This window comes from Fusarium graminearum, chromosome 1 (genome assembly GCF_000240135.3).
Source record: "Fusarium graminearum PH-1 chromosome 1, whole genome shotgun sequence".
Lineage (NCBI taxonomy): Eukaryota > Fungi > Ascomycota > Sordariomycetes > Hypocreales > Nectriaceae > Fusarium > Fusarium graminearum.
In genome coordinates, this window is record NC_026474.1 from 2,279,699 (window position 1) to 2,290,752 (window position 11,054).

Consider the following 11,054-nt stretch of genomic DNA (forward strand, 5'->3'; position numbering starts at 1 on the left):
TTTAATCACGTCCTGGTTCGGCCGACAAGGAGGGGGAAAGCGGAGTGCAAAATGCGACGACTACAGGGGTCTTACAGGGCGGCTTGTTAGCTTGTCCAACAAGACTCCCCTGTCTCTGCAACTCATCTCGAATTGAGTCCCGCCGGAGATGCAACGGTGATCAGGGAATACAGGCCTGAAAATGACACAAAAGTGGTACCCAGGTAGCCTCAGTACCACGTCTTACGACTCATGCTGTTTGGTTTCGAGTCGCATTACCCAACAGGGCAGGACCCTGGATATCACCGACCTCATTCGTCCACCAAAAACCATCAGAGAACAACAATTGACGTTTCTTCTTTTTAACTTTGGACTATCACCTGTCTGATCAGCCTCCCGGCGCTCGTGCTCGATGACAGGCAGGATTTGCTTCGGCCTGACAGGCCCGAGAAAGCCAGGGTTGCAACCGAGCACAACCTGCAAAGCATCTGAACTGTCGTACCACGAAACTAATACTTGTGGGGTCATACTGTGGAGCTAGACTGCCAACCCATCATTCATCCTTCAGTCCATTTAGGTATGGCTGTCATCACTAACCTTGGAGCTAAGTTAGTGTCAACGACCCATCTTGATCATGTACCTGTTCTCGCGAACTAACGGGTTGTTGTTTACGGGTGATGGCCAAGGATCTGCACCGTTCTGCCCGCTCACCATCACACAATCAAATCACATCAGATTGGAGGAAACAAGTACTTGTCAGTTAGGAGCTTAGAAACCCCAGATATTTTGATTATCACTAGCATAGTTATGCCTCAAAGCTTTGTATGCCCTTTGTGGACCTCTCACACCACGTAAAATGCCACCCATCCGTAATTCCCATATAGTCCCAAATTGTTACAAAACGAGAAATGATGACCTCAGCTCGGGCTCCATCAGCAATTGAGGCTAGTATCATGATAGCCTCGACTGCCTTTCGCCCACCAAAATTATTTGGTCCAGCAAAGCTCGCTGTTCAGGTTGCCACATGTCTTTCATCTGCTCTGGAAATATCTCAATCCAAGCAGGTGACATTCTGAACCTCGTCAGCGGCCGTCGACTGGAAAAGCGTCTCCATCGTTCCTCCCCAAAAAGCAGAAGCAATAACTTTTTCCATCCATGTCCCCAATCCGTCCTTTTTTTGGTGGTGGCTGTGGTGTGGTGTGAAAGAAGCGTTGAAAGAGAATAAGCGGGAAGAGTTTTGTGTTTCTCTCGACCTCATTGGTCTTAGATAATTAACTTCCCATGTGAAAATGAAAACGTTACTCATGGCTTCATCAAAATCGTGTCGTTGCCAGGTCAGATTGCCCAACAAGTGTTCGAACTCTCGTTCGTATACAGCTTGGTGTCAATTGGCGTTGTTGCCATAGGTGTATGCACCCGTATTGGCACATACGATGTGCTTGAATCGTAGGAGGCATAATCACTCTTCTCCCACGAGACTTGCTGTGCTTGCGTCTGTCGTCCCTTCTGGCGAGCATTGTAACGAATGAGCGAGCCCTTTCCGGGAGGAGTCTTCAAAACAATAGAAGGCTGAGGGGCCGGGGCCAATCGCTGCTCATCGTTCGCATCACCGTCAGCTCGGCTGCCCCAAGACGTCTATAAAAGCTTTGTTAGCAAAATATAAAGTTAAAGCACAACCATAAGGAACATACCATATTCAATGTGATCAGGGCATAGAGCTTGACCAATCCGTGGAAATATCCAAACACGACCGAAACGGGCAGGAACATGACATCGGTGGGGTTTCGAATAAACAAACCCATCAGCTTGACCACCTTGGTAAAGGCAAACATGAAAACAAATTGAGACCAGAAAGCGTATCTGCGGTTCTGCATATCCCAGTCTGCGGTTCCCCACCAGCACGAAGCGAGAAGAAGTGGATCGATGAGAAAAGCCAGCGAAGTGAAAGTTGCGAAATGAAGAGCGTATGTGCACCACAATTGTTGCCTGTTTTTGTTAGAGACGTTTGACTAGGATATTAAAGAATGGATTTACTCACTTCCAAATGTAACGCTCAGTAACCATGCTGGTCCAGTTGCTTCGCCAATTGCTTCGAGCCCAACGAGAACATTGGTACAGAAACTTGGTGCTGTTCTCCAATGTTGTCTCAATCTCGCACTCCTTCTCGTACTGAATCCATGTCTTCCATTGGTGGCTCACCAGCCAACGAGTCACAAAGTTGTCGTCGTCAGCGTTCAAAATCCACTTTCTCCACTTCTCGTTCTTGAAGCCGTGGAGAAAATCGTGACTCGAGAGAATTTCAGAGCGGTAGGCACCGGTGCGGCCAGACATGCAGGAAGTGCCGCCGTCGATGTTGTGTGTAGCCGAGATTTCAAAGTTGCGGCGTTCAATGTAAGCAGCACCCAACCAGTTCCAAGCCTTGGTCGACCAAGAACCGTCGTGCTCCCGTCGAACCCGCTGGCAAGTTCCAACACCGCCGATTTCAGGATCTTCGAATGGAGCCAAAATCCACGGCATAAGAGTAGAGGGCCAAGTCACATCGTCGTCCGCCATGATAGTGATGGGCGTCTCAACCTTGGGGAGGGCCTCGCACACTTGAAGGCGCTTGTTCGCGATGGGGGTGTCCAGAACTCGAACTTTGGGAAAGACCAGAGAGTCAGCCAACTTTTGAAGCTCCTTTCGCTTATCATGCGTAGTGACCAGGATAAGCTCAGCCGGCTCACAAGCCAGAATACTCTCCAGAGAAGGGCGAAGCTCCTCAAAAGCGTTATGGATAGTGGGGATGACAACAGTAACGTCCTTGCTAGTGAAGGTCGGTTTGCTGGGAATGGGCTTTGACTTGTATGTCCAATGGCTGACGCAGTGGACTAGAAGACGGAAATAGCGATGAAACCTAAGAGATGGTTAGACTTGGTTGCTAAAGAAGTACCAGCAACCCGGAATGATAGGTTGATAGACTCTAGGAGAGCCCAGTTGCCAGAAATATGTTCTCGAGGTACGCAAAGATAACTTACCAGAGACCTAGGAAAAGGTACAGCCAGAAGGTGCTCGAATACCAAAAATCGAAAGAAGGCATCGAGAGGGATAGTGGCCCAGCAAAGCCAAGAGGGCTGCGCCCGACATTTTGATGTTCTGATTCAGACATAGTGACGTTATGAGAGTATTGAGATCCGGTAAGTTTGGCGTGTAAGCAGCAGATGTTGTGTCCCCAAGACGAGGATGAGCTTTAGTGATATATGACAGATATTGACGGATACCAAACAGCAAAGGTATATATCCGAAAGAGCGAGGGCGAGAAGGTGTTTATAAGTGATTTCGAGTAACAAGATTCTGAGTCTTGCAATCTGGAATTGACAGTGGTTGGCCGTCCAAGATGATTGAGGTGAGGTGGAAGTGAATCAGAGACGCTGGAAGTACCAAAGCAAAAACACTATGCACCAGAGACACAGTCGCACCTTCGTAAGATTCGAGGTGGCGGACGTATAATATACAATGACGGGAAAGGGAATTATTCAAAGATGGCCATGACAAGAAGAATTGGCCGGTGGAAGAAGAGCTAGGAGGAGGAAAAGAGGTAGTGGCGATGATAACAGCCTGGGGTGAAGATGGGGAACGGGTCTACGATATATACCTATGCCAAACCCCGTCTCCAAAACGGACCATGCATGAACATGGAGTAGAGAGGGTCCTTGATGAGGCCGCGGGCCATCGTAGTGTGTACCTAGCTGTAGTGGCACTGGTAGGGCGGCAACTACGTAGAGACAAGCGCGCAAGTCTGTCGAGATTTGATCTTGGTCTGGACAACGGAGGACAAAACGGCAGGGGTGTATTGGGTCCTGCGCTCACTGCATTAGGACCGGTGGAGCGAGGGGTTGGATGATTTTGGAGGGTTGGAGGGTTGGAGGGTTGGAGGGCCCATGTATGGCGGCGGCGGCGGCTCGACTTGGGGGATAAGAGGGCACAACGATGTAGCTAATTAGTAGCGTGAATGGGATTGGTGGAGGGGGTGTACTAAGATCACAGCAAAAGACTGGCGCGCGTTATTTGAGAGGCGTTGTTGCTGAGAGCCAGCAGTTCATTTTAAGTCCCGTTTCCGTTGGACGCCGACCCCGGCCGCGTCACTACCGAGAACGGTGCAAGTTTGATTTTCTCTTTTCTCCTTTTGTTCAAATGTTGCTACTGCAAGTTGTCGAGAAATACTGGAGCGAGTAAACAAGCGGGGAGAACAGCGACTGCGTATGGTGCAGGACAGGGCATGGGGGCGCAGACTTGCAAGCGTGGAGTCTTCTTTAGCACATCCAACTAGGCACCTCAGTGCCTTGGCCTGAAAACTCCAGCACGTCCGTTCATTTCTCCAGGACCCTATCATCGTGGCGCCGATTCTGGGCTGTCGCATGAGGGTCAAGTCTCGTGCACAGCAACAGCCCATGTCAGAGCTCTGATAGCCCTTGGCCAGTGCTGCTCGGCCCGCGGCGCACATCATGGTCCTTGTCTTTGTCGTTTCGTTGTTTTGCCTCTGGGGTCCAAGTCAAGTAGCAGGGTTCACACAAAACCTCGATGGCGTCGATGACTAGGCGGGAGAGAAGACATGGGACCTTGCTCGTGTTTAGCTTGTGGATCCAATTCCCTTGTACTGACGCGAGCGAGTAAAGTCCAAAGCCAAGCCAAGACAAAACGAGACAACCATTCAGCACAGCATAGCATTGCATCGCATTGCATTGGCCTGGTGAGGATCTGGTGGGGAGTGGATTAACAGCTGGAGGAGGCTTGAATACCTACCTAGTCACAGTACCAGGGACCTCGTCGGTCGTCAAAGCTGCTGTATGTAGGGACCAAGCAAGCTGCGATATAGTCTAGATAGATGTGCCAGTACATCGATTAGCCGCTCATCTTTGATGAGACAAGCATGCTCGTCGTATCAGAGTCAAAAGATGGTGTTTTGCGTCTTGCGTCTTGCATCTTGCATTCGAGAGCCAAGATAAACCCTGTGGAATGCAGTGGATGAACAATAAAGTATTGTTGTTATTTTTGCTTCTGCAGACGCGAGAGACTGGGTACAGACAGTCCCGTATGTATGTCTTTCAAGATTGCATGTCGACAGATGGGGAGAAGCCCACGGATTGATTGCCCAACCAGAAGCTGTGAGCAACAAAGATAATTGGCGACTGAGCTATTCGGTAGGTATCGAATATCCTGGGACACGCAATTTAACATCCTGGGATGCAGGAACTGGGTCTGCGTGCCGACTGTTGATCCAATGATGGAGATGAAAATGAGGGCTGCTGTATGGAGAAGATGCAGCGTGTAGACGAACAGGATAAAAGAAACAATATCACAAGGTGGTTGCAGCAGTGGTATGCAATTGACTCCTTCTGCATCGTTTAAGATAAAACCCCCAATTAAAGTATTGCATCGCACCTACCTTCCATGCCTAGTACCTGTAGTACCTTAGTAGCCAAGTATTGTACTTTCCATGTTCCATTCTTTCATTTTTTTTAGGTAGGCACCTACCTAGGCAACTTGGCCTCCTAAGGTTGGCTCCTACCAGTTAAAGATGAGGGGGGATCAGATGGTTGGACCGGAGGTAAAATGGTAGGTGCAGATAACCTCAAATCCGAGGTCCCTGCCTTGTCAACGCTACGTACCTACCTAGTAGCTTAGCTGTCGACACGATAGTGGGGAAGAGTAGTACCTGTCTGTACCTGCTCACACCTGCAGTAGGTTGACGTTTCGTGGCTTCATCGATTATCTGCGTACTAATCTTCTCTCAATAACACTAAATCCAAATATGTCACCCTCTTCCCTTGCTCCTTATAATTACTGTCGCAATCTGACAACCATGAACATCCGCTTTGTCACGAATCGGTCTCGCTTCTCATTGCCAACACGAACCTCCACATCGGCCGCCGGATCATGGAAATCTTTCTCCGACGTGACAAAGCAAATAAGGTGCAGAATTCCCGTGCCTTATCCGCGCAGGATGAGGCAAGAAAACTATGGCATCACAGCATAAAAGTACACTGCAGTCTGGTAGATATCTGCTAAGATAAGTGGCCAGAAAAAAATGCATTATCACATCACATCGCATTGTCTCGCCTAGCCAAGTTATTGAGATCGGGACTGGTCCGCTCGTGGATGGCTGCCGCGTTGCCTTGCTTGCCTCCAATGGCACTCGCATTACAGTAACAGCGGCTGATTATAGACTACCCGGTGGGCAACCGGCCTGGAAAAGGTAACCAGCGAGCGGACACTGCAAACCGCAGATCGTCCAACACGGCAGCTAAGCAGAGGCAGGCCAGGGTTGTAGTGTTGCGGATCCTCTTCGGCTTCGGCTGGTTGATGAGATTCACATATTGAAAGACTCCGGAGGAGAACATGCAGTATCTCCGCCAGCAACCCTGGTTTCTTCCAGTCACGGATAGTTGTGTCACCTGTGTCGGCGGCCTTAGAGCCTATGGCGCACGGTTCAACGCACCAAGACCGATGATCTATGGCTAACACTAGACCTTCAGGTCCTACAACCTCTGTTATTAGATACTGAGTAGGTAGTGGATGGGATATGACAGATGTCGCTATATGGGTGGCCTTCAACAGCAGGTATGCGACATCACAGCATTCGCCAACATGCAACTTTGCTTTGTTTCCCCCGGAGTGGAAGCACAGGCCACTCTTGGCTGCTTTTGTCAATCCCTGCCCGTTGACTCTCTGAATTTCGGATCTCAGATTGGACCCCTCAACTAAAGAGCCTTCTTATGCAGTTGGCTCTCACTAGAGTTGCTGTACCTTGTTGATTATATGAACATTGAGCATGAAGACGTCTTGGGTGATTGCAGATGGCAACTAAAGCCGTCGTCGAGTCACACCATACCTGGATCTGCCAGGGCTACATAATGCTCGACCCCAAACCCACATGGTCTGCTGTTGGTTTTTTTCTTTAAGACAGGCACCACAAGGGTCTTGGTGTGCTATGTAGTCTCATGTAGGACAGCCAAGACGGAGCCACAATCCCTAGGGCCAAATGAACATAATCGGCCCCAGTCAGAAGAGGGAACATCGGACATGAAGCAGCTCAAACTCCATGCAAAAATAGCTCAGCAGCTACGGCATGGAGTACGTATTCGTCAAATCAATTTGTCTAGCGGCATGTCAGTCGTTGTCTGGTCCAATTGGTGCGGCGGTATCAATCTTGCAACGTCCTAGTGCCTGCTTTCCTGATCGATGATGAGCCTCAAAATGACCCATCCATCCTTCGACGGCCAACCTGACAGCTACTGGTTCTTTGCTCCTGTGAATTGCCTGTTCTTGCGAAACCATCTCCACCGTCAGCGGATTGACACTGCAACAGTTGCTGAGTCGACACTGATCAAGCTCGCCAGCTCCCGAGCCTTTACCAAATCCGATCTAGGCCAACAGAGGCTGGCGCGTGCGCTACAGCACGGTGGGTAACCTTCGCACGTCTGCCCTGTTAGGATCCTTCAATCAATACCTAGCTATCAGCCAGCATCTGTTGGTCCAAAGGCCGACTCAAGTTTCAACGCGGCGCAACGCAGCTCGACATTTTCGGCAACAGTTATCGTCCTGCAGACTACTGCAGAGCATCGGCCATATTGTTTGTCTGGTTGGCCGGAGTAGGTCTCAAATTTGACTTGGCTATCTCTCAGCGAGTCACCATATCCAATATGAGCATTGTTACCTCGGACACTGCGTCGAGACATGACTGCACGCATTCTGCAGCTGTTTACAGAACGGTACTTCTGTTGGTATCTTGAGGTGCTGCATCCATTCTCAACCTCGAATAGTATCCAAAACTCGGACGACCTACCATGTCCTGCAACATAGCAGGTAACACAAGTGGTATTATTTGATCAATCCAGTATGGGCCACTGTGGGTCAGTCCTTTTGTTTATTTTTCAACACAAGACAGGCCAGGGTCTTTTGAGGGAGTCTGCCCATCAAGACACCAGAGTAGGATCCCCACTGCACCCTGATCCTGATGCCGGTCCTTTATTGCTCAAACCTCTCACGTTTGCACCTCGATTTGCCGCTATGGAGCCATTGGTATATTGACGGGCACATGCTCGAGGTATTTTTCCCTTTCGCAGATCTTGAGTAACATTGCCACCACGGGAATGAAGGCAGAAAATACTGCGGGCGTTGTTGGTCCAGGATATAAAGCAGGTGCAGTAACATATGTGATGCTCACAATGCGTTGTGATATCACTGTCATGTTGAAAGCCAGCAAGGCCGATCTTGATGCCGTTGTTTTCTTAGTTCTCCAAACGAAGGAAACTTGTGGAGGGGGCCAGGATAACCCTAGCTTCGCTTGGAAGCCAAGGGGATCGACTTGACAGGGGACAGACAGGCGATTGGAGCACGGAGCATCTACTAAACCGACGTCGCGTCGGCAGAGCTAACAACCTCGAAAAGAGAGACCTGTACCCTTGTCCCTTTCTCTATGAGAGACTCAACGCCAAACATCCTTCCATATACTTCGCTGTGTTATAGCTTCTCTCTGACAGGCATCAGCAAATACTTTGTATATTATTCTGAGCATGACGATAACATGTACTGTTCGTTGTGGAAATCACCAAGAGTCTACTGCGGAGGTTCACATTTCTGGGCTGTTCTGTTTGAACCTGTACCCTGGTTATGGTTAAGTATCCATGTCATGATGAACAAGATATACGGCAACATCGATATCGACGATTTTGATGTCATGCGTCCTGCACCATTGCAGGTGGGGAGCTACGTCTACGTTTCTTCGTCGGGACGAAAATTCCGCTTGTCTTATAATATATAGCCCGATGCAAGAAGCGTCAGTCAGTGATACATACGTAACGGACTTCACAAACAGGTTTTAGAGACGCATATGCAATCGGTTTGAGGGCTGCTCTTACACTAGTTTTCAGCTTCCATTTACAGTTCAACTTTTGAATTGCTTATGCTTTCTAGTGTCACGAGGATCCAGGCATGTTCTGATATACGAAGGTCGTCAACTTGACATCTTTCTTACATCAACTACAATAACACCTTGTGTGACGCAAAGCTGCCCGAAGTTGAAGTTATCCTGATACAAATATTTGGGAGGGGATATGTCATGGAGGTGCAATACAACTCCTTCATAGCTCCGTCTACACGACTACAAGCAACGCGAAGTTCCCTAAGGGTTCTTCCAACATAGATTTCTGTATTGACTTGGCATATAACCGCTTGTTTTTTTCAACAGATCCTTCAATAGGCGAAATGTCATGGCGGGGCATTGACATGCCACGGGGAAGTGCAAGGTGCCGCCGGAGCTGCTATCGGAATAAGCATGCAGCATGGGAGCTCTCATCGTGGACTTCGTAATACTGTCAGTTATGATAGGCTGATATCTATGGTACCTGCACTAAGCGTTCTATTCCCCTGTATCCGTGAAATGGAGCCGTGTTTAGGTTGCGGAAGGTTACCCGTAGGAGCTGGACTATAAATCGAAGCTGGTGATGCATACGATTCACGGACCAACAACAAATCATTGATAGGATGCCTATGAACACGAAGCCCAAGTTGAGTCAATCATAGGCTTTGCCTCATTGTGCTTGCATTTGTCCTTGTCGTCGCCACAACAGGCTCCGGGTGATTCGGTGGCCACTCTGCCATCTGGCATTGTATGGGTGACGTGTGAAACTCTAAGCTTTGACAGCAAACACGGCGAATACAACTGCCAGAACATGCCTGATAGACCTAAAAGACACGAAAGATTAACAGATTCCAATGGTTAAGCTCTGTCGGCGCTGTCTGTGGAAACTTGTGGATTCCTTACTCACACCGCAACTTCAACGGCTACCCTGTAGAGATGATACAGCGCATCCATGTCCCAAAACGAGAACCCGAACATAAGATAATCGCGGTAAGAAAACTTACGATTGTACTATAATTGGCATGAATGTTTGTAATATTGATTGACAATCCTTTAGGTCGGCGTTGTTGAGTGTGTGCTCAAGACTGGACAATCAGCTCTTGTGGACCATTGCAGAACATCTCCCAGAACACTTTGAAAGTTCAAAAACAATATCAATCGAATACATATGCGACCATAACGAGAACAACCACCGATTCAAGTCCGAGTATCCAGAAGCCGCTCTAAGGGTAGTCAGAGTGACACCTGACCGACTACCTTTGTAGTTTCCAGGCCAGAACATGATCACCAGTCCAGGTTCACGATTCTCGAGAGTGACACTTCCCCCCCGAGATGTGTTTAGGATCGATGAGGAGAAGAGTAGGAGATAAATGTCGATTACAGGCGCATATCATAGTATGATAGTGCCTGGTAAAGTGATGAGTGCAGTTGTGACACTGCGGCTTGTCACTCGGCGTTCACTCTTCTTATCTACATGATGCACGGAGGTGCTTGGGACGATTGTGAAAACGCTCACAAGTATAAACTTTCTATATATATATATTTGGTGGTATACTATCAACGTTGGCAGAAAAACAGAGCAGCGACTAGCAGTCTTACACTGGAAGTGCAACAATAAGATGCTCAGATAGTAGTCAAGGAGCAAGGTGTAGGCAGGTAGGAAGGTGTCGCTGTAGCAATGGACCCAAAGGTCAACTAACTCAATCAAAAATGGTGGAATTGTCTTCCACATCAGAATGTATATGAGGAGCAGGCTGTCGCCAGTAGCTACAGTAGGTCTTCCGACCTCTTGCCTCTATATCCTCACATAAGGCCACACCGCCTATACCAAAACATTGTGTTAGTGTATTAGCTATGGGATTTCTATAGTGAAGAGTAATATTGATTGGTATAACTGCTCTTGTTACTAGGCAGTGTTTTGCGTATACTCTGTCAGACATGTCCGTGGAGCCCAGCAGGCTCCCAGACGTCTCAATCTTGTAAAGAATACGTAATTGTAGTGCCAAAGTTGTGATTTCAGTTGTAACTTGACATTTAATCCACTATGGTGACAAAGTACGGCATTAAAGTCATAAAACAAACTTTATCAAGACGTCTCGTCCTGGTACCGTTAATGTATCAGAATGCAGATCATGGAACAACATCGCTACGAGCCGAAGAGATGATGGAAACGAAG

The 11,054-nt window shown here is 48.4% G+C and overlaps 1 protein-coding gene across 1 annotated transcript; it reads right to left on the minus strand.

Moving 5' to 3' along the window:
• Nucleotides 1-737: 737 nt before the first annotated feature.
• On the minus strand, nucleotides 738-3,550 carry FGSG_00702 (uncharacterized protein). Its single transcript, XM_011318103.1, has 4 exons — nucleotides 2,994-3,550; nucleotides 2,018-2,872; nucleotides 1,671-1,965; nucleotides 738-1,614 (listed from the first exon to the last, which is right to left on the minus strand). The coding sequence occupies exons 1-4, from the start codon at nucleotides 3,122-3,124 to the stop codon at nucleotides 1,315-1,317; spliced, it is 1,581 nt and encodes a 526-aa protein (XP_011316405.1). The 5' UTR covers nucleotides 3,125-3,550; the 3' UTR covers nucleotides 738-1,314.
• Between the last annotated feature and the right edge of the window lie 7,504 nt (nucleotides 3,551-11,054).

Bases quoted from the DNA above. Each gene is read 5' to 3' on its own strand.
- FGSG_00702 (XM_011318103.1), bottom strand. From the start codon at position 3,124: ATGTCTGAATCAGAACATCAAAATGTCGGGCGCAGCCCTCTTGGCTTT. The intron at 2,873-2,993 runs GTAAGTTATCTT...ACCATCTCTTAG, and splicing joins TACCTTTTCCTAGGTCTCTG to GTTTCATCGCTATTTCCGTC. The intron at 1,966-2,017 runs GTGAGTAAATCC...TAACAAAAACAG, and splicing joins ACTGAGCGTTACATTTGGAA to GCAACAATTGTGGTGCACAT.